The sequence below is a fragment of the Phocoena phocoena genome, chromosome 1 (genome assembly GCF_963924675.1).
Source record: "Phocoena phocoena chromosome 1, mPhoPho1.1, whole genome shotgun sequence".
Classification (NCBI taxonomy): domain Eukaryota; kingdom Metazoa; phylum Chordata; class Mammalia; order Artiodactyla; family Phocoenidae; genus Phocoena; species Phocoena phocoena.
Window position 1 is genome coordinate 110391947 of NC_089219.1, and position 23996 is coordinate 110415942.

Genomic DNA, 23996 nt, shown 5'->3' on the forward strand with positions numbered 1-23996 from the left:
CAATGTTTTAGGCACTTTGGGATCTGAATCAGATACACTGAGCCTTTGATTGTGGCCCAAGTGTGCTTGGATTATTGGTCCCAAACCTGTTGATAGAGTTTTCAGAAACTCCTTCATATGTTCAGGTGACCCAACATTTGTGGCTTTAGATATTTATCTCAAGCATGAGTTAGATTCCTCCAGAAACCCTAAATTGAATCCCGAAGCTGTGCCATTATAAACTCCCTTATAAATCACGATCTTCTCATCTTTATGGAAATAATTCCAGGGCTTATGGAGGGGAGGGATACTCTGGAAAGATACTCATGAACATCCAATAGTGACCCAGTGTGACAAAGTGACGGAGCCACTTGAATGTGGGAAATTGTCTTCATAACCACCTGGTTGAGAACAGCTTTCACATGATTTATTCCCTTGAGTTAGGTGCAGGATATGTATAAAAGATGTCAGATCACACTATCTCCTCATTGCATTTGACATATCATCACTTGCCCAAGGTTAGAAGAAGAAGGTGAGTGTCCTCATTGATCTGATGGCAATTTGGGGGTGGCTGGGACTGCCACACATCAGCTGAATGGGACAGGTCGGAGAGAATGGGAACTACCTGGTAATTGCAGGAAGATAAGGCTCATGAAGCTCATTGGTGTGGCTCAGAAGTAGCAATCCTAGGGGGGATAAATGGTAACCAGAGATTGGGCCAGTGGTGGGGGAGGCTACTTTGTAGGACAAGAGACAGTCACACAGGGCTGAAGGTAGAGCCCATGATGTAAGAATGAAAAGAAGGGAAATGATGAAAACAGGTGGAGTGACCATGGGCTGAGGCTAAACATGTGGTTTCTAGAAGGCATAACCCAGATAATATTATAAAAAAAACTGACGATTTTTGAAACTGCCTAGTGCCCTATGTTACTGTCTTTAAAGTCAGGAGTCGTAGGAGAACCAGGACAGGTAGGAGAAGGTGTTACCAAAGTCTAACTTACCAACTGCCTGATTTCTCCTATGCCAGGAAAGTAGGGCTACTCTGCTGTAAAGACATGGGCCCTGGAACCACAAAATCAATTACAGAACTTCAGACCCTGTAGGAAAAATACTGATACAAATGAGATTTATAATCACTGAACTTTTGAAATATCTGCATTGCTTTATAGAGCAACTGAACATTTTCCAGGATGTCCTGCCAACAAAACCAGCAGAAGTGCCAGCTCCCTGCCAAGTGCCTCCCCAAATATCCACCCAAGCACCCCCCAAAGGCTCTTCAGGCCCTGGCTCCCTGCCCCCCTCCTTCCCCTTCCTGCTCTGTCCCCAGCTGCTGTATATCTGGCTTTGGAAGCTGCTGCTCTCTGGTGTCCCACCGGTTTCCAAGTGTCCACCTATGCCAGCCCCAGCCTTCCAACTTCTGTGAGGTGGAGCTCTCTGGATGTTCCAGTTGCTGCCATAGTTTTGGGGCTACAGCTGATCTGCAACCTTGGTTGGAGCAAAAGAGCCACAGCCAAAGAACAGTCTGGAGTTGACATCACTTCTCACTCTCGGTTTTATTTGTCCCTCTCCTCCTGAATTAAGCTGCCTAGAAGTGTACATGATGGATTCCTCTTTTTCCTGAAAATCTCACACTTCCTGGCCTTAGCTCTGGTCCTAGGTCAAGAAGACCTGAATGCTGGAGAAAACTCTACTTCCCAAAGCCTTATCAGTGTGCACAAATAAAGCTTATCTTTCCCGGCACCCAAAACTAATTAGAGTTTGTTGATTTCTCCCATCCTCAGCTTTGAGGAGCTTCCAGGAACCTGGATGCCTTAAGCAGATTCCCACAAATAGCCACCAGATGGGAAATTCCCTCTAGGTAGACCCTGGGTCTGAGCAGCCTGAGAGGGCTGTGAAAAAAATATCCAGAGGGGAATAAGAAGGGGATGTTCCCAAAGTATCAGTGACCCTGTTCCACTGCTATTGCCACATTTGCCACCATCACTGAAATTTCTTCCTACTCATAAAGGACACGATACTTCCCAGTCCCAGAACTTAGCCTCCAGATCATTTTTATTTGGGGGAATCACATGCTTAAGAAGGAAATGCCACAGGGGTACATGTAGTTTTCAGATCTCAGTTCAAAAAGCCATGAAAAACACTCTCCTTGAGTGAATCCTCCTGAGTCCCTCACGCCTTCTCTTCACACATGCGCCAGAATCTGGTGGGAATGTACACTACGGTCCAGTGAGCATAATACCCCCGAGAGACATTTGGGCCTTGGTGTTGCTATCCACCCTATGTGGTTTCTTTTCCTCCTCTATTTAATGGGACAAATGCCATGGGTTGGGGGGCAAGTCCTCAAGGTACTTTTTCCAACCCAACAGTGGGCCATAGGCAACAGCAATGCTCTGCCCATCCTTCAGGACTATGGTTCTTTTTCTAAATTTTTATTTTATATTGGAGCATAGTCGATTAACAATGTTGCATTAGTTTCAGGTGTACAGCAAAGTGATTCAGTTATACATGTATCTCTTCTTTTTCAAATTCTTTTCCTATTTAGGTTATTACAGAATATTGAGCAGAGTCCCCTGTGCTCTACAGTAGGTCCTTGTTGGTTACCTATTTTAAATATAGCGGTGTGTACATGTCAATCCCAAATTCCCAATCTATCCCTCCCCCCTCCTCCCCCTGCCCCGGTAACCATAAATTCGTTCTCTAAGTCTGTGAGTCTGTTTATGTTTTGTAAATAAGTTCATTTGTATCAATTTTTTAGATTCTGCATGTAAGCAATATCATATGATATTTGTCTTCTTCTGTCTGACTTACTTTACTTAGTATGATAATCTCCAGATCCACTCATATTGCTGCAAATGGCATTATTTCATTCTTTTTTATGGCTGAGTAATATTCCATTGTATATAGGTACCACATCCTCTTTATCCATTCATCTGTCAATGGACATTTAGGTTGCTTCCATGTCTTGGCTATTGTAAACAGTGTTGCAATGGACACTGGGGTGCATGTATCCTTTCGAACCATGTTTTTCTCCAGATATATGCCAGGAGTGGGATTGCTGGATCATATGGTAACTCTGTTTTTAGTTTTTTTTGAGAAACCTCCATACTGTTCTCCATAGTGGCTGCACCAATTTACATACCTCCCAACAGTGTAAGAGGATTCCAGTTCTTCCACACCCTCTCCAGCATTTACTGTTTGTAGATTTTTTGATGATGGTCATTCTGACTGGTGTGAGGTGATACCTCATTGTAGTTTTGATTTGCATTTCTCTAATAATTAGTGATGTTGAGCACAAAAGCATAATATTAAAATGGCCAAGACAATTCTAAAAACCAGGAGTAATTTGCAGGGACTAGCTCTACCAGATATTATATATTTATAATATGTTATGAAGCTGTTATATAGATAGTGTGGTACTAGACCATGAATATACAGACAGATCAATAGGACTCAATGGGAAGCTCAGAGCTGGGACCAAATATATAGGGGAAATTAATTAAATATCAGGTAAATCGCATAACTGGGCAGTTTCCAGAAAAAGAAATATTATGGCTCCCAAGCATAATGAAAGAAAATTGAGCTGACTTACTAAGAAAAACTCAAACATACTCTGAAATATCAGTTTTAACTTATCAGGTTGATAGAGCACAATTAGTTTAATAATGAATTCATTGTGTGAGTTTGTGGGGAAATATGCAGTTTTACACATTGTGAGGAATGATGTAAACTGGTGAAACATCCGTGGAAGAAAAATTGACAACGTCTCTCAGTTTTATCTTTTGAGGAAGCAACTGTACTTAGGGAAATGTATGCTATATCCATTCTCCCCGAGGCACGACGTATTTACAGTGTGTCACCACAGCATTGTTTGCAAGAGCTCAAATTGGGAATTCCCATGTGTCTCTAGATTATTATTCAGACAGCAAACTGAATGAAGATACTCTTTATGTACCGAAATGGAATGATCCCCAACATGAGAAAAAGCAGTGAGCAAAACAATGTGGAGTTTCTCTTATTTTGTTAAAAGAAGGAAAGGTATACTTGTTTGTGTGTGGCTTTTAGCATATAAAATATCCCTGGAAAGATATTTGAGAAACTGATTGCTATTGGATGAAGGGATTGGAGTAGCAGGGGGAAATTGCACTGTGTATCATTTTTACCTTTTGGGTTTCAAACCAAATAAATATATGATAATAATGGATAATATCAAAGGAGAAGTACAGGAAGCTGGGCCTCAGGGACCTGAACCCAGAAGTGAGAGACCACAAGGATTTGCTCCATTACAGAGCAAACTGGCCTCAATTTTCTCATCACCAATAAATTTAGCTCCTATAACTAAAGAAGATGGTCATAATCATCCCTAATTTTGATGACAGAGGCAAAAAAAATAAATAAATAGGAGGTAGGAGTGGGGCTGTGAAGGGACACATTCTGTTAGTTTGGATGATGTTTGGAGAACAGACTTTAAAAACAGGTTTCTCACCTTGTGCAAATGAAGTTCGGAGTTATAGCAAAGAACACAGCCCACACAGAAAAAAGTAACTAACAATCAGCATTCATGCATTCAACCAACATTGTTTATTCTCTATATGTCAGAGACTATTCTAGAAGCTTGAAGTGAGTCCGTGCGAAAAAAAAAAAAAAAACTTTGCCCATTTGGAGGTGACATTTTGGTGAGAGAAGAAAGACAATAGACAAAAACAGAGCAAAGAAATTATATGTAGAGTATATTGTATGTATATAAAAAGTGTTACCTAGGAAAAGAAAGTAGAATGTATAAAGGTGATTGGAGTGAGGGAAAGAGTAGCAGATTGTAATTTTAATTAATTAATTAAAATTAATTAATTGGGGGTATAGTTGTTTTACAATGTCGTGTTAGTTTCTACTGTACAGTGAAGTGGAGTTCCCTGTGTATACAGCAGGTTCTTATTAGTTATACATATTAGTGTATACATGTCAATCTCAGCCTCCCAATTCATCCCACCCCTGACCTCCACCCCTGCTTTCCATATGTCCATATATTTGTTCTCTACATCCGTGTCTCTATTGGCAGATAGTAATTTTAAATAGGAAGATGAGGGTGTAATATCTCACTTATAAAGCCACATTTAAGCAAAGACTTGAAGGAAGCCAGGGAGTTAGTGATGAAGATCTCTTGGGGAGACTATTCCAGCCAGAACAAGCAAAGGGCCCTAGGTGGAGGGGTGTGGTGTTTATGCTGAGCTAGAAATGAATAAAATAGAGTCCTTACCCCCCCAAGGGATCCTTGTTTCTCCCATGTTTAGAACCCCTCAGTGGCTCCCATTGTCCTCAGGTTAAATCCAAACCCTTTCCCATGGCGTATAAGCCCCTCATCGGTACAGCGTCCACCTTTTCTGCTTTCTCCCCGCTGTGCTCCAGCCACACCGAGCTTCTCCCCTACACAGGACACCTCCATGTCCCACTCTCTATCTCCCGCTGCCACCCAATCCCTGCTTAAACATCACTCCTTCCGGAAAGCATGCCAGACCCCAAACCTGACCCCATGTGCTCCCTTGGCAACCTGTGCTTCCCCTGCCATCATTCTCATCACTCAGTACTGACGCCGTCTACTGTCTCTACACCGAATTAAAAGAGCTTTGAGAATGTCAGCTATTGAGCTTGTACACTTCATGTTCAGGATGGAGCCTGGTAGACAGTAGACAGTACATATGTGTGCGTTAGGCTTATGTCTTAGGTAATCGAACCATTATGTTTTTTTTACATCTTTATTGGAGTATAATTGCTTTACAAGGGTGTGTTAGTTTCTGCTGCATAACAAAATGAATCAGTTATACATATACATATGTTCCCATATCTCTTCCCTCTTGCGTCTCCCTCCCTCCCACACTCCCTATCCCACCCCTCCAGGCGGTCACAAAGCACCGAGCTGATCTCCCTGTGCTATGTGGCTGCTTCCCACTAGCTATCTACCTTAAGTTTGGTAGTGTATATATGTCCATGCCTCTCTCTCACTTCATCCCAGCTAACCCTTCCCCCTCCCCATGTCCTCAAGTCCATTCTGTAGTAGGTCTGTGTCTTTATTCCCGTCTTGCCCCTAGGTTCTTCGTGATCTTTTTTTTTTTTAGATTCCATATATATGTGTTAGCATAGGGTATTTGTTTTTCTCTTTCTGATTTCAGAAAGTTTCACTGATCTGATTCACTCTGTATGACAGACTCTAGGTCCATCCACCTCACTACATAACTCATTATGGGTTTAACTCAAGAGCTGCCTGTGCCCTTCAGGAGAGAAGAAACCAAGAGGAATCCAGCCAGCAGGGGGTGCCGGTGAGTCAGTCACAGTCACAGAATATTGGGGAGAGAGAATGACAAGGTCACAGAGGCTTAGAACCTCAGAAGCTTGGCATCCGGAGGGAACAGAAACCATTTGACTTCTGATAGTCATGGATTCACTAGGCTGCTGAGGGAGGGGCGTATCTGCTGCCAGTCCAGGGAAGACAGTTTTTGGAAACCAAGCACGAGAACCATGAATTGAAAAGAGACAAAATAGAAGTGTCCAGAGCAGGTAACCTGGAAAAAACTTGTCGATGGGTCCTGCCTTCATGGCTGTCCATTCATCCATTCATTCATTCCTTAGTACTGAAGTCCACATAATGTCATACACTGTGTTAAATGCTGAGAACAGTGGCGAGCAGGACAGCAAGGATGCCTGTGCCCATGAAACTAACAGACTAGAGGAGAAGCCAGACAATTAGGGAAATCATGATAAAAATGTAGCAAGAAGTATAGGGAGCACCAAGAGCTTATATCAGGGCCACAAACCCTACGGGTTAGTGTTGTTTTCCTCAAGTGATGTGTAAGCTGAGACTTCAGGTTTGAGTAATATTTAGTGAGGGTGTGGGGATAGGTGTTCTAGGCCATGGGAAGAGCAGTACAAAGATCCAGACAGAGGCCAGAAGAATTTAGCAGGGATCTGCTCTGGGCCAGTCTGATGACATGGAAGGAACAGTGGCTAGAGATGAGGCTGGGCTGCTGGGCAGAGGTCAAGGAGAGGGCAGTGGGACAAAGGAGAGAGCACTGGCTCAGAACGCATGGGACCTGAGGGCATTGTCCTTTCCCTCCCTGTGCTTTAGTGCACAGGACTGATTCCTAAGATGCTCTCCATCTTTGATGCAGCACCCCACCCCCCACTGGGACCTGTTCCTGGGACCTGCCCAAAGGGAACGTGCTGGGAGTGGATGTCTGGAAGCAGCCAGGTGAACCCCTGGATGGGAGCTCTGGGTACCCTCTGGCCACTGGGATGAGAACTGCTCCTGTAGAAACAGCCCAGCCTGGACTTGGAAGGATGGAGTCTGACATGCTGGACTTCCTGGTGGACAGGAGGCTCCCAACTGTCAGTCCAGGGGCACTGGCTACAGAGGGATAAAGGTAAACCACAGGCACAGAGGAGGAGAGAAAGAGAGAATGGAAAACAGTGACAGAGAGAGACAGAGAGGCAGGGAGAAGAAATTGTAAAGGAAGCAAAACATGCACAGAGAAAAGCAACAAAAAATTTTAAAGGGCTCACTGTCTACTCTCCCACTCCTCACCTCCCTCCCACCCCCACCTTCTTCTCTTCCCTGGTCTCAGGTCTGACCCCCTTATGGGACAGATTCTGACAACACGGAGACTGCGCCAGATACCAGGCTCCTTGCACACGCTCACGTGCGTGTGCGCACACACGCACATGCACAAGCTCAGCCCCCAGGGCTCCAGGGAGCCCAAGTGCACACAGACTTTCTGTCAAACAGCTTCAAAGACCATGGAGGAGGCACCGAGCAAGGCTCCTATGGCCCTTAACTCTCCCCTCTTTTTCCCCATTTTCCTGCTGATGTCTGGGTTCTATTTTCATATCTGTGTGTCTCCTTTTGCCCTGCTTCTCCTTCCTCCTCCATCCCAGGCAAGTCAGGGCATCGACAGGGCAGAACTCTGCCACCTCAGCCTCTCTGCAGCGTCTCTTGACCTGGAGGGAGGGACTGTGTCACCTGTGCCCTACTCCCACCCCTTAGGAGTCCTGGTCCAGTGTCGTGTGCCTAAAACTGAGCAGAGACCTCTTCCTGGATGACAGAATTAATTCCTGAATAACTGGCAGGCATAGAGTCACAACTGAATTGAGGCCAACACCCTACGCCACAAGTCACTTTTGCCTCTCAGGTGAGAACCTGCCCCTGACCCAGCTGAGGCTGCAGCCAGACTGTCAGGGACCTGGGAGTATGGAGAGTGCAGACCCATGGTAGGGACCCCGTGAGGTGACCCTTCTCAGATTTCTTTCCCTCCTGGTGCTCTAGCTCAGGAGATGCACAGCCTAGTGGACCCCAAAGGGTAGTCACCCCAGTCTGTCCTCAACCAGCAGCAAGCAGCACAGTGACGTCCTCCTCAGGCTCATGGCGGTGGCTCCTTCCCCCAGAGAAACCCCACAATGAGGCTCTGGTGGTTCTGAAAGTTGAGGTGGGGAGAGGCTGGGCAGGGCAGAGGTGTCAGCCACGCCCAGCTCAGTGGGGCCCAGCTTGCACACCCGAGCTGAGTGAGGTGGATCCCCAGAAGCAAGGGCTGAGCTATGGGCCTGACACCCATCATCCGAGACAGCCGAGGCCCTGGGTCTACAGCAAAGTGGGTCATCGGACAGGTTTCCTCCAGGAACCACCTAATGTAAGAATCCCGCACACCTTCGGGGAACCAGATCTGCCTTCAGTGGCAAAAAGGGGATGGTAAGGCTTTCCGTCCCACCCAGAGAACCCTCAGGGAGCCTTTGGTGTGAGGGGGAGTTGTAACTCCTGTCCCCAGGAGTCCCCCCATCCTCACGACACAGAGAAAAGAACAAAAAGATGAGAGCCATGGCTTTCTCAGCACCGGATGGAGTATTTGGAGTAGGGCTGGGAGAGGGTGGTGGATGGCAGGGCAGGGGTGGGATAGAGGATGGGGAAGAATCCACTGGCAGGAGGGGCTGAGGCCAGAACAGAAGCAATCTCCTTAGGAGTTATTCACACAGACTCCAATTTTAAAGCCTGATGAACAAATACAATGAAATCTGTTTGGTCCAGCCACGCAGCCATGGTCATAAACTTCAAGTCCTTCCTACCTTGTTCTTGTGCTTCTGCGTGGACACACACACACACACACACACACTCACACACAGGTGGGTGCACACATGCACACACACAGATACACAAGTGTGTGTGCTTAGTGGAAAGCCCACGGCAGTAACTGGTTCAGTTTAAAAAAACAGTTTGGAAGGACTTCCCTGGTGGTCCAGTGGTTAGGACTCTGCACTTCCACTGCAGGGGTTCTGGGTTTGATCCCTTGTCAGGGAACTATGATCCCACAAACTATGCAGTTGAAAAAATTTTTAAAAATCAAAAAAAAAAAAAAAAAAAGAAAAACCATTTTGGGCCAGTGGCTTATCTGTGGGTTCCGGAGGCTGGAGGGTGGTGGCAACTTGATCTCAGCAGTTGTCACTTGAACTCCCACACATATCCTCCTCCACCCGGGTGACAGGCTCTGACAGACCTGGCACCTCCCTGATGTGGGTGTGTGGACTTGTGGGATGAGCCCCCAGCCGGGGTGCTTGCTCATTTCTTCTCTTCCACGTCTCGCCCTGGGCTAGAAGACACCCCAGGTCCCTCTGCCTGCTGACTCTGGGCCACTTCTAGACACTCTGTCCTCCTCTGGGACCTCCCAGTGGCTTTCGTCCACGTGCCATAAGAGGGACTGGGCAGAAACCATAGCGGTGCTGCCCTAGGGGCCATATATTGAGTCCTAGGCGTATGGACTTAAGGAGAACTTTCCTGGATTTCCTGGGTGGGAGGTAGGTGGGTTGATAAGGAGCAAAGAAAGAGTTGTTTGGGTTTTTCCTACTCCTAGAAGAATCGGGAGATTACAGAAGCCCTGAATGGTTGAATTAGAGGACATCTACAAGGTCCAGTTGTCTCCTCTTTACCCCTAACGCTGCCCCCACACAAAGGAAGAGATAAAGGTCAGAGAGGTGAAGAGAGCTGCCCCGCCCCCTGGCTCAGGAGTCATAGAACCAGACCTGGAACTTGGTTCTCCATCCCAAGAGCAATGACCTTTCTGTCTCCTTTGCTGGAAACGCCCCCAAGGCAGACACTTCCTACGTGCTGAGGGGCATGGGGGGGATGATGCTTTCAGGAAGGGCAAGACAAAAGATCCATCTGTCTCAAGATAGTCGGTCACCCTAGAAAGAGTCCTGTTGCACCTGGGTCCCTGGGTACCACGTTGGACACCAGACCAAGCACATGCTCTGGGTTGGGATGGAACCTGACTTGAATCCACTTACTAGCAACTGAGGTAGATCTCTGAACGTCAATCATACTCATAGGTAAGATGGGTGAAAACACCAACTTCTCAGGCTGGCTGTAACCATTCATGAGATGAAGTTTTTGAAGTGCCTGCCACTGGACTCAGACTCGACTGCCAAGGGTCATACTCTTCCTCATTAGCTAAGAGACCTTAGGCAAAATTCTTACATATTCCGGTCTTTCCTTTTCTATCTGGAAAACGGCTCCCTAGTGAGGAACCAGCACACTGACCCATATGAAGGCACAGAACTGTGGGACTGGGCTCCCTCTGAGCATCCAGCCTTGCTTTCCCAGCGCTGGTCTGTGTCATCACTCTGAAGATGGATGTATCTAGGGGTCAAAGAAGAGGGAAGTGAATGCAGGCAGCCAGCTTTCCCTCTGAAAATGTTCTTTTTGTTCTAGGGCCTCCAAAACTTGAGAAGAGGTGTGACCAACCAAAGTGCAACCCAAGCTGCCCACCAAAATGAAACCCATGCTGCCCGCCGAAGACCCCGTGTTACATTCAGCCCACGTGCTGCTGTTTGGAGCCCAAGCCTGAGTGCACGTGCCTTAATAAGGAGACTGATCCCACTGCACCAAAAGCTCAGAACAATAACTCCCTAAGCCAAAAGCAGTCCCAAAGTCCAAAACTGGTGCCCAAATCAGGTCCCCAGGGGCAGAAGCAGCCAAACAAGTAGACTGTCACAAACAAGTGGACGGTGCCATGCCCACCACCTGGTAGAGTCAGGCTAGACCGACTTTTAGAAAAGCTGATTCTCATTGACCACCAATTCCTCCCAACCAGAAGCCCCTATTTCCCTTCATAGCCTCCCAACCTAGGGAGGCCCCAACTGGAAATGGAAGGTTGAAGAGGCTAGAAACATCTTGCCTAGTGATCCTGATATTAGATAGCACAAAAATAAAAGAGCAATACAAAACTGTCTGTGTTTCCTCCTTTACCTATGAAACCATCTCCCTTGTCCGGCCTAAGTCCAAGAAAATATTCTAGGCATGTCATCAAGGGCCCAGGACCCAGAAAACCAGAGTCCAGGAGTACAAGGCCTCTGCTGAGCCAGAATTAGTGTGACTGACTCATCGTTGTTTTAAAATGAAAGTCCCACGTTCCAGGAATCCCTCCAGTCCCAGGAAAAGGGGGCGGTCAGTCACCTAAGAGCAGGAATTCCAGTGCCCCTGGGCCCCTGGGCCCCTGCGCACCACCTTTGAGGTCAAACCAGCAAGAGCACATGACGAGGAGTGATTCCCCTCTCTTATCCCAGAGATTGTCGTAGAGATCGAGCTCCCAGGACTCAGCACAGCACTGCAGCAGAGCCTGACGGCATCAACACCAGCTCTACGATGGTGGAGCAAGTTGTTGGACCCACTCAGGCTCCATTTCCTCATCTGTAAAATGAGGGTAATGGTACTTACTTCAAAGGGTTTTTATGAGAATTAAATGGGATCATTCATTTAAAGTGCTTGACATAGGATCTGACACATCATGGATACGCAATGCATGGTTCTCCTCAAACTTCCCTCTCTGTCACCAGGTCTCTATTTCTCTCCAAAGAAGCCACCATGCTCCAGCAATTTGTCCCCAAAACACACCTCCGTTAACCTAGGTGGACAGGTAGAAATAGAGAAATCAGCCTCATTCATTATACCTGTAAACTTCATTTTTTCCTGCTTTCTTGGTATACAGCTGACATATTCATCACCTTCAGAATTTTTCTAATGACCTTTTGTGTTTCTTCCTTCACAATTCTCCCTGCCCACCAATCTCCAGAAAACAACTGATCTACTTTTGGTCCCTATAAGTTAGTATGAACTTTCAAGAATTTTATACAAGTGGTATCATCCAGTATGTATTCTTTTATGCCTGGCTTCTTTCACTCAGCAAAACTACTCTGAGATTCAAACAAGTTGTTGCATGTATCAATTGTTCATTCTTTTTTTATTGCTGGGTAGTAAATGCTCTCATTGTATGGATAATACCACATTATGTCTATCCATTAATCTATTGATGGACATTTGGATTGTTTTCAGGTTTTGACTATTACAAATAAAGCTGCCCTGAACATTCATGACAAGTTTTTGGATGGGTATATGCTTTCCTTTCTCTTGGATAGAGACCTAAGAGTAGAATGACTGTGTTATACGGTAGGTACATGTTTTACTTTTTAAGAAATTGCCCAACTATTTTCCAAAATGGTCGTGCCGTTCTACATTCCCACTGAAAGTACGTGAGAATTCTGGTGGCTGCACATCTTTGCCAACATTTTGTGTGCTCAGTTTTTTATTTTTAGACATTCTAATTGACATGTGTTAATTGAGTTTCATTTGCATTTCCTTAATGGCTACTGGTATGAGCATCTTTCCATGTGCTCATTTGTCTCCAGGTATCTTCCTTGGTGAATTATCTGTTCAAATATTTCCTCCATTACTTTGCTGAGATGTTTGGTTTCTTATTACTGAATTCTGAAAGCTTTTTAAAGATATATATATACATTTTGATATAAGTCCTTTATCAGATAAGCTATCTGCACATATTTACCCCAGTCTGTGGCTTATCTTTTTTTTTTTTTTTTGGTGGTTTATCTTTTCATGCTCTTAAAGAGTTTCTTTCAAAGAGGAGGAGTTCTTAATTTTGACAAAATCCAATTAATTTTTTTTCTTTTATGGATCTTGCTTTGGGTGTCATATCTAAGAAATCTTTGCCTAATCCTAGGACACAAAGATTTTCTCCTATGTGTTCTTCTATAAGTTATTTTTTGTATATGGTGAAAGTTTTGGACAAAGGATTTATTTTGGGGGGGCAGTGTGGAGGGGCATATATGGATATTCAGTTGATCCTTTCTCTACTGAATTGCCTTTGCATCTTTGTCAAAAATCAACTGACCATATTTGTTTGTATTTACCTCCAAATTCTTATTTTGTTACACTGATCTATTTGTCCTTCCTGACACTCTCATCTTATTTACTATAGCTTTAACGTGTCTTGAAGTCAGATAATGTAAGTCCTATAATTTTGTTCCTTTTCGAAGTTGCTTTAGCTATTCTAGGTCCTTTGCACTGCCATATGAATTTTGCAATAAACTTGTCCATTTCTACAAAAAAGAAAAAAAGAAAGCCTGCTGAGATTTTGACTGGGATTGAATTAAATCTGTAGATTAAATTGGAGAGGAATGGACATCTTAACAATATTGAGTCTTTCAATTCATAAACATGGAATATCTAACCATTTATATAGGTCATTTAATTTCTTTTTAAGTTTTGTAGTTTTCAGTGAAAAGGTTTTGCACATATTTTGTCACATTTTCCCTAGGTATTTCATCTATTTTGATCATAATTTAAATGGGGTTTTTAATTTCAGTTTCTGATTATTCATTGTTAGTATATGAAAATGCAATTTTTGTATAATAATCTTGTATACTGCTTATTAGTTTCAATAGCTTCATGTAAATTCCATAAGATTTTCAATATATGTGATCAGGTCATCTGAACATAAAGAGAGTTTTACTTTTTCCTTTCCAATCTGGATGCTTTTTATCTCTTTTTTTTGCTGCCATTTGAGGATGGTCCTTCTCTTTGTACTTTGCTGGGAGTTTTTAACGAAAAATGGATGTTGAATTTTGAAAAATATTTTCTTCTGCATCTATTGAAATGATCATACAGTTTTTCTCTTTTGGTCTATTAATATGGTGAATTACACTGATTGATTTTTTTTAACATCTTTATTGGAGTATAATTGCTTTACAATGGTGTGTTAGTTTCTGCTTTATAATGATTGATTTTTGAATATTAAAACAGCCTTGCATTCCTGAGACAAACCCTATTTGATTGTGTTGTTAGTTCTTTTTACATGTGTTTAAGTTTGATTTGCTAAATTCTTGTTACCTTTTTGCCTCTATGTTAAGGAGAGCTATTGGTCTATAGTTTACTTTTCTTGTAATGTCTTTTTCTGGTTTTGGTGTCAAAATAATGTCCTTATGAAGTGAGAAGTAGTCCCTTCTTTTCAGTTTTCTGGAGTAGCTTGTGGAGAATTTGGTATATTTCTTCCTTAGGCGTTTGGTAGAATTCACCAGTGTTTCTTTGTGGGAAAGTTTTTAATTTAAAATATAATTTCTCTAACTGATTTAGAGTTTTTCAGATTATCTATTTCCTCTTGAATGAACTTTGCTAATTTTTTTCTTTTAAGAAATTTATCCATATTATTTGTTTTTGAATTTGTTGGCATAAAGTGTTTTATAATATGTCCTTAATATTTTTTAATACCTATAGAATTTGTAGCAAGGTGACCTCTTTCATTGCTTTTAAAAAAAAATTTATTTATTTTTATTTATTTATCTTTGGCTGTGTTGGGTCTTTGTTGCTGCACGTGGGCTTTCTCTAGTTGTGGTGAGTGGGGGCTACTCTTCGTTGCGGTGCACAGGCTTCTCATTGCGGTGGCTTCTCTTGTGGAGCACAGGCTCTAGGTGCATGGGCTTCAGTAGCTGTGGCATGTGGGCTCAGTAGTTGTGGCTTGCGGCTCTAGAGCGCAGGCTCAGTAGCTGTGGCACACGGGCTTAGTTGCTCCGCGGCATGTGGGATTTCCTGGACCAGGGCTCCAACCCGTGTCCCCTGCATTGGCAGACGGATTCTTAACCACTGCGCCACCAGGGAAGTCCTTTCATTTCTGATATTGGTGGTTTATGTCTTCTCCCTTTTTTTCCTGCTTAGTCTGGCTAGTGTTTTCAACAATTTTATCAATCTTAAAGAATCAGCTTTTTGTTTCATTGGTTTTCTATATTGTTTTCACTTTTCTGTTTCACTTATGTCTGAGCTGATTTTTATTATTTCCTTTCTTCTGCTTACTCTGGGCTTACTTTGTTCTTCTCTTTTCTAGTTTCTTAACATGAAAGCCAAGGCCATTAACTTGAAGTCTTTCCTCTTCTAGTATGCGCATTTAATGTTATTAATTTTCCTCTCAGTACTGTTTTAGCTAGTTTCAAAAATTTTTTATATGTTGTGTCTTAACTTTCTAGATCAAAAGACTTCCTAACTTTTTGAGTTGTCCTTTGATCTATGTGTTAGTTATTTTTTTTTTTTTTTGCCAAATGTTGGGAGATTTTTAAAAGATCTTTATGTTATTTCTAATTTTATTTCTCTGTAGTCAAATAACACACTTTGTATTACTTGAATCCTTTTAAACTTATTGAGACTTGTTTTATGGGCCAGAATATGCTCTATCTTGGTGAGTGCTCCAGGTAGACTCAAAAAGAAAGTGGAATCTGTTTGCACGGAATGTTCTATAGTGTCAATTAGGTTAATTTTTGTGACAGTGTGATTTCAGTCTTCTATATTTCTACTGATGTTATGGCCACTTATCAATTATTAAATGAGTAGTGTTGATATCTCTGAAGATAACCATAAACTCTTCTATTATTTCTTGTAACTCTAACAGTTTTGATTCGTATATTTTGAAAATTTTTTATTAGATGCATAAACATTTAGGGTTTATTATATCCTCTCCATAAATTGCCTCATAATCATCACAGAATGACTTTCTTTGTCACTGGTGATATTCTTTGCTCTAAAATCTACTTTCAAGTCAATTTAGTCACTTCAGTATTCTTTTGATTGGTATAAGCAAGACATTACTTTTTCCATCACTTTATTTTCACCCTATTAGCATCTTTATATTTAAAATGGGTTCCTTCTAGATAATATATATTTGGGTCTTTTTTATTCAATCTAATAATCTCTGCTTTTTAATCAGAGTATTGAGATCAATACTTTAAAAAAAATTTTTTTAATTTTTTTATTTTTTACATCTTTATTGGAATATAATTGCTTTACAATGCTGTGTTAGTTTCTGCTTTATAACAAAGTGAATCAGTTATACCTATACCTATGTTCCCATATCTCTTCCCTCTTACGTCTCCCTCCCTCCCACCCTCCATATCCCACCCCTCCCGGAGGTGAAAAAGCACCGAACTGATCTCCCTGTGCTATGCGGCTGCTTCCCACTAGCTATCTACCTTAAGTTTGGTAGTGTATATATGTCCATGCCTCTCTCTCGCTTTGTCACAGTCCCCCTCCCCATATCCTCAAGTCCGTTCTCTAGTAGGTCTGTGTCTTTATTCCTGTCTTAATCCTAGGCTCTCCATGACATTTTTTTCTTAAATTCCATATATATGTGTTAGCATACGGTATTTGTCTTTCTCTTTCTGACTTACTTCACTCTGTATGACAGACTCTAGGTCTATCCACCTCATTACAAATAGCTCAATTTCGTTTCTTTTTATGGCTGAGTAATATTCCATTGTATATATGTGCCACATCTTCTTCATCCATTCATCCCATGATGGATGCTTAGGTTGTTTCCATATCCAGGCTATTGTAAATAGAGCTGCAATGAACATTTTGGTACATGACTCTTTTTGAATTATGGTTTTCTCAGGGTATATGCCCACTAGTGGGATTGTTGGCTCATATGGTAGTTCTATTTGTAGTTTTTTAAGGAACCTCCATACTGTTCTCCATAGTGGCTGTACCAATTTGCATTCTTACCAGCAGTGCAAGAGTGTTCCCTTTTCCCCACACCCTCTCCAGCATTTATTGTTTCTAGGTTTTTTGATGATGGACATTCTGACCGATGTGAGATGATATCTCATTGTAGTTTTGATTTGCATTTCTCTAATGATTAATGATGAGCATTCTTTCATGTGTTTGTTGGCAGTCTGTATATCTTCTTTGGAGAAATGTCTATTTAGGTCTTCTGCCCATTTTTGGATTGGGTTGTTTGATTTTTTGTTATTGAGCTGCATGAGATGCTTGTAAATTTTGGAGATTAATCCTTTGTCAGTTGCTTCATTTGCAACTGTTTTCTCCCATTCTGAGGGTTGTCTTTTGGTCTTGTTTATGGTTTCCTTTGCTGTGCAAAAGCTTTGAAGTTTCATTAGGTCCCATTTGTTTATGTTTGTTTTTATTTCCATTTCTCTAGGAGGTGGGTCAAAAATGATCTTGCTGTGATTTATCTCATAGAGTGTTCTTCCTATGTTTTCCTCTAAGAGTTTGATAGTTTCTGGCCTTACATTTAGGTCTCTAATCCATTTTGAGTTTTTTGTGTGTATGGTGTTAGGAAGTGTCCTAATTTCATTCTTTTACATGTACCTGTCCAGTTTTCCCAGCACCACTTAATGAAGAGGCTGTCCTCCCTCCACTGTACATTCTTGCCTCCTTTATCAAAGATAAGGTGTCCATATGTGCGTGAGTTTATCTCTGGGCTTTCTATCCTGTTCCACTGATCTATATTTCTGTTTTTGTGCCAGTATCAGACTGTCTTGATTACTGTAGTTTCGTAGTGTAGTCTGAAGTCAGGGAGCCTGATTCCTCCAGCTCCGTTCTTCGTTCTCAAGATTGCTTTGGTTATTCAGGGTCTTTTGTGTTTCCATACAAATTGTGAAATTTTTTGTTCTAGTTCTGTGAAAAATGCCATTGGTAGTTTGATAGGGATTGCATTGAGTCTGTAGATTGCTTTGGGTAGTAGAGTCATTTTCACAATGTTGATTCTTCCAATCCAAGAACGTGGTATATCTCTCCATCTATTTGTATCGTCTTTAATTTCTTTTTTTTTAAAGTTTAAAAAGAGCTTTATTTAAGTACATCTGATTTTAAAAATTGATATTGGTTACATATAATTTTACATTGCCTTAATTTTTTTTTTTTTTAAACATCTTTATTGGGGTATAATTGCTTTACAATGGTGTGTTAGTTTCTGCTTTATAACAAAGTGAATCAGCTATACATATACATATGTTCCCATATGTCTTCCCTCTTGCGTCTCCCTCCCTCCCACTCTCTCCATCCCACCCCTCCAGGCTGTCACAAAGCACCGAGCTAATATCCCTGTGCCTTGCGGCTGCTTCCCACTAGCTATCTACCTTACTACGTTTGTTAGTGTGTATATGTCCATGACTCTCTCTCGCCCTGTCAAAACTCACCCTTCCCCCTCCCCATATCCTCAAGTCCGTTCTCCAGTAGGTCTGCGTCTTTATTCCTGTCTTACCCCTAGGTCCTTCATGACATTTTTTTCCCCTTAAATTCCATATATATGTGTTAGCACACGGTATTTGCCTTTTTCTTTCTGACTTACTTCACTCTGTATGACAGATTCTAGGTCTATCCATCTCATTACAAATAGCTCAATTTCATTTCTTTTTAAGGCTGAGTAATATTCCATTGTGTATATGGGCCACATCTTCTTTATCCATTCATCCGATAATGGGCGCTTAGGTTGTTTCCATCTCCGGGCTATTGTAAATAGAGCTGCAATGAACATTTTGGTACATGACTCTTTTTGAATTTTGGTTTTCTCAGGGTATATGCCCAGTAGTGGGATTGCTGGGTCATATGGTAATTCTATTTGTAGTTTTTTAAGAAACCTCCATACTGTTCTCCATAGTGGCTGAACCATTTCACATTCCCACCAGCAGTGCAAGAGTGTCCCCTTTTCTCCACACCCTCTCCAGCATTTATTGTTTCTAGATTTTTTGATGATGGCCATTCTGACTGGTGTGAGATGATATCTCATTGTAGTTTTGATTTGCATTTCTCTAATGATTAATGATGTTGAACATTCTTTCATGTGTTTGTTGGCATTCTGTATATCTTCTTTGGAGAAATGTCTATTTAGGTCTTCTGCCCATTTTTGGATGGGGTTGTTTGTTTTTTTGTTATTGAGCTGCATGAGCTGCTTGTAAATTTTGGAGATTAATCCTTTGTCAGTTGCTTCATTTGCAAATGTTTTCTCCCATTCTGAGGGTTGTCTTTTGGTCTTGATAATAGTTTCCTTTGCTGTGCAAAAGCTTTGAAGTTTCATTAGGTCCCATTTGTTTATTTTTGTTTTTATTTCCATTACTCTAGGAGGTGGGTCAGAAAGGATCTTGCTGTGATTTACGTCATAGAGTGTTCTTCCTATGTTTTCTTCTAAGAGTTTGATAGTTTCTGGCCTTACATTTAGGTCTTTAATCCATTTTGAGCTTATTTTTGTGTATGGTGTTAGGGAGTGATCTAATCTCATACTTTTACATGTACCTGTCCAGTTTTCCCAGCACCATTTATTGAAGAGGCTGTCCTTTCTCCACTGTACATTCCTGCCTCCTTTATCAAAGATAAGGTGTCCATATGTGCGTGGGTTTATCTCTGGGCTTTCTATCCTGTTCCATTGATCGATCTTTCTGTTTTTGTGCCAGTACCATACTGTCTTGATTACTGTTGCTTTGTAATATAGTCTGAAGTCAGGGAGCCTGATTCCTCCAGCTCCTTTTTTCGTTCTCAAGATTGCTTTGGCTATTCGGGGTCTTTTGTGTTTCCATACAAATTGCGAAATTTTTTGTTCTAGTTCTGTGAAAAATGCCAGTGGTAGTTTGATAGGGATTGCATTGAATCTGTAGATTGCTTTGGGTAGTAGAGTCATTTTCACAATATTGATTCTTCCCATCCAAGAACATGGTATATCTCTCCATCTATTTGTATCATCTTTAATTTCTTTCATCAGTGTCTTATAGTTTTCTGCATACAGGTCTTTCGTCTCCTTAGGTAGGTTTATTCCTAGATATTTTATTCTTTTTGTTGCAATGGTAAATGGGAGTGTTTTCTTGATTTCACTTTCAGATTTTTCATCATTAGTATATAGGAATGCCAGAGATTTCTGTGCATTAATTTTGTATCCTGCTACTTTACCAAATTCATTGATTAGCTCTAGTAGTTTTCTGGTAGCATCTTTAGGATTCTCTACGTATAGTATCATGTCATCTGCAAACAGTGACAGCTTTACTTCTTCTTTTCCGATTTGGATTCCTTTTATTTCCTTTTCTTCTCTGATTGCTGTGGCTAAAACTTCCAAAACTATGTTGAATAAGAGTGGTGAGAGTGGGCAACCTTGTCTTGTTCCTGATCTTAGTGGAAATGCTTTCAGTTTTTCACCATTGAGGATGATGTTTGCTGTGGGCTTGTCATATATGGCCTTTATTATGTTGAGGAAAGTTCCCTCTATGCCTACTTTCTGGAGGGTTTTTATCCTAAATGGGTGTTGAATTTTGTCAAAAGCTTTCTCTGCATCTATTGAGATGATCATATGGTTTTTCTCCTTCAATTTGTTAATATGGTTTATCACATTGATAGATTTGCGTATATTGAAGAATCCTTGCATTCCTGGAATAAACCCCACTTGATCATGGTGTATGATCCTTTTAATGTGCTGTTGGATTCTGTTTGCTAGTATTTTGTTGAGGATTTTTGCATCTATGTTCATCAGTGATATTGGCCTGTAGTTTTCTTTCTTTGTGACATCCTTGTCTGGTTTTGGTATCAAGGTGATGGTGGCCTCGTAGAAGGAATTTGGGAGTGTTCCTCCCTCTGTTATATTTTGGAAGAGTTCGAGAAGGATAGGTGTTAGCTCTTCTCTAAACGTTTGATAGAATTCACCTGTGAAGCCATCTGGTCCTGGGCTTTTGTTTGTTGGAAGATTTTTAATCACAGTTTCAATTTCAGTGCTTGTGATTGGCCTGTTCATATTTTCTATTTCTTCCTGATTCAGTCTTGGCAGGTTGTGCATTTCTAAGAATTTGTCCATTTTATTGGCATAGAGTTGCTTGTAGTAATCTCTCATGATTTTTTTTATTTCTGCAGTGTCAGTTGTTACTTCTCCTTTTTCATTTCTAATTCTATTAATTTGAGTCTTCTCCCTTTTTTTCTTGATGAGTCTGGCTAGCGGTTTATCTATTTTGTTTATCTTCTCAAAGAACCAGCTTTTAGTTTTATTGATCTTTGCTATCGTTTCCTTCATTTCTTTTTCATTTATTTCTGATCTGATGTTTATGATTTCTTTCCTTCTGCTAGCTTTGGGGATTTTTTGTTCTTCTTTCTCTAATTGCTTGAGGTGCAAGGTTAGGTTGTTTATTCGAGATGTTTCCTGCTTCTTAAGGTGGGCTTGTATTGCTATAAACGTCCCCCTTAGAACTGCTTTTGCTGCATCCCATAGGTTTTGGGTCGTTGTGTCTCCATTGTCATTTGTTTCTAGGTATTTTTTTATTTCCCCTTTGATTTCTTCAGTGATCACTTCATTATTAAGTAGTGTATTTTTTAGCCTCCATGTGTTTGTATTTTTTACAGATCTTTTCCTGTAATTGATATGTAGTCTCATGGCGTTGTGGTCAGAAAAGATACTTGATACAATTTCAGTTTTCTTAAATTTACCAAGGCTTGATTTGTGACGCAAGATATGATCTATCCTGGAGAATGTTCCATGAGCACTTGAGAAAAATGTGTATTCTGTTGTTTTTGGATGGAGTGTCCTATAAATATCAATTAAGTCCATCTTGTTTAATGTATCATTTAAAGCTTGTGTTTCCTTATTTATTTTCATTTTGGATGATCTGTCCATGGGTGAAAGTGGGGTGTTAAAGTCCCCTACTATGAATGTGTTACTGTCGATCTCCCCTTTTATGGCTGTTAGTATTTGCCTTATGTATTGAGGTGCTCCTATGTTGGGTGCATAAATATTTACAATTGTTATATCTTCTTCTTGGATCGATCCCTTGATCATTATGTAGTGTCCTTCTTTGTCTCTTTTAATAGTCCTTATTTTAAAGTCTATTTTGTCTGATATGAGAATTGCTACTCCAGCTTTCTTTTGGTTTCCATTTGCATGGAATATCTTTTTCCATCCCCTTACTTTCAGTCTGTATGTGTCTCTAGGTCTGAAGTGGGTCTCTTGTAGACAGCATATATAAGGGTCTTGTTTTTGTATCCATTCAGCCAATGTGTTTCTTTTGGTGGGAGCATTTAGTCCATTTACATTTAAGGTAATTATCGATATGTATGTTTCTATTCCCATTTTCTATATTGTTTTGGGTTCGTTATTATAGGTCGTTTCCTTCTCTTGTGTTTCTTGTCTAGAGAAGTTCCTTTAGCATTTGTTGTAAAGCTGGTTTGGTGGTGCTGAACTCTCTCAGTTTTTGCTTGTCTGAATGAGATCCTTGCTGGGTAGAGTAGTCTTGGTTGCAGGTTTTTCTCCTTCATCACTTTCAGTATGTCCTGCCACTCCGTTCTGGCTTGTAGGGTTTCTGCTGAGAGATCAGCTGTTAAGCTTATGGGGATTCCCTTGTGTGTTATTTGTTGTTTTTCCCTTGCTGCTTTTAATATGCTTTCTTTGTATTTCATTTTTGACAGTTTGATTAATATGTGTCTTGGTGTATTTCTCCTTGTATTTATCCTGTATGGGACTCTCTGTGCTTCCTGGACTTGATTAACTATTTCCTTTCCCATATTAGGGAAGTTTTCAACTATAATCTCTTCAAATATTTTCTCAGTCCCTTTCTTTTTCTCTTCTTCTTCTGGAACCCCTATAATTCGAATGTTGGTGCGTTTAATGTTGTCCCAGAGGTCTCTGAGACTGTCCTCAGTTCTTTTCATTCTTTTATCTTTATTCTGCTCTGCAGTAGTTATTTCCACTACTTTATCTTCCCGGTCACTTATCCATTCTTCTGCCTCAGTTATTCTGCTATTGATCCTATCTAGAGTGGTTTTAATTTCATTTATTGCGCTGTTCATCGTTGCTTGTTTCATCTTTAGTTCTTGTAGGTCCTTGTTAACTGTTTCTTGCATTTTGTCCATTCTACTTCCAAGATTTCGGATCATCCTTACTATCATTATTCTGAATTCTTTTTCAGGTAGATTGCCTATTTCCTCTTCATTTGTTAGGTCTGGTGGGTTTTTATCTTGCTCCTTCATCTGCTGTGTGTTTTTCTGTCTTCTCAGTTTGCTTATCTTACTGTGTTTGGGGTCTCCTTTTTGCAGGCTGCACGTTCGTAGTTCCCGCTGTTTTTGATGTCTGTCTCCAGTGGCTAAGGTTGTTTCAGTGGGTTGTGTAGGCTTCCTGGTGGAGGGGACTAGTGCCTGTGTTGTGGTGGATGAGGCTGGATCTTGTCTCTCTAGTGGGCAGGTTCACGTCTGGTGGTGTGTTTTGGGGTGTCTGTGGCCTTATTATGATTTTAGGCAGCCTCTCTGCTAATGGGTGGGGTTGTGTTCCTGTTTTGCTAGTTGTTTGGCATAGGTTGTCCAGCACTGTGGCTTGCTGGTCGTTGAGTGAAGCTGGGTGCTGGTGTTAAGATGGAGGTCTCTGGGAGATTTCCACCGTTTAATATTATGTGGAGCTGGGAGGTCTCTTGTTGACCAGTGTCCTGAAGTTGGCTCTCCTACCTCAGAGGCAGAGCCCTGACTCCTGGGCTGGAGCACCAAGAGCCTTTCATCCACACGGCCAGGTACGTGGGGAGTTTCTTGCCTTTTGGGAGGTCTGAGGTCTTCTGCCAGCCTTCAGTAGGTGTTCTGTAGGAGTTCGAGATCAATACTTTTAATGTGATTGTTGATATGGTTGAGCTTAAATCTACCATCTTACTATTTGTTTTCTATGTCTCACCTATGTTCTGTTTTCTTTTGCCTTTGTTTTTCCTCTCCACTGAGTCTTTTATATAATCCCATCTCACCTCCTTTGTTGACTTACTCTATAACTCTTTGTGTGATTTTAGTGGTTAAATTGTGTTGTACAGATCCATCCTTCATTTAGGATAGTTTACCTTCATATTACACCACTTCACTTGCAGCCTAAGAACCTATAAACAACATTCTTCCGTTTCTTTCCTTCTGACCTTTGTGCTTTGGT

The 23996-nt window shown here is 41.5% G+C and overlaps 1 protein-coding gene across 1 annotated transcript; it reads left to right on the forward strand.

Moving 5' to 3' along the window:
- The first annotated feature begins 1169 nt into the window (after window positions 1-1169).
- On the forward strand, window positions 1170-1511 carry LOC136136828 (late cornified envelope protein 7A-like). Its single transcript, XM_065895111.1, has one exon. It carries the CDS (start codon window positions 1170-1172, stop codon window positions 1509-1511), a length of 342 nt encoding a protein of 113 aa, XP_065751183.1.
- Window positions 1512-23996: the final 22485 nt, after the last annotated feature.

Bases quoted from the DNA above. Each gene is read 5' to 3' on its own strand.
- LOC136136828 (XM_065895111.1), top strand. From the start codon at position 1,170: ATGTCCTGCCAACAAAACCAGCAGAAGTGCCAGCTCCCTGCCAAGTGC.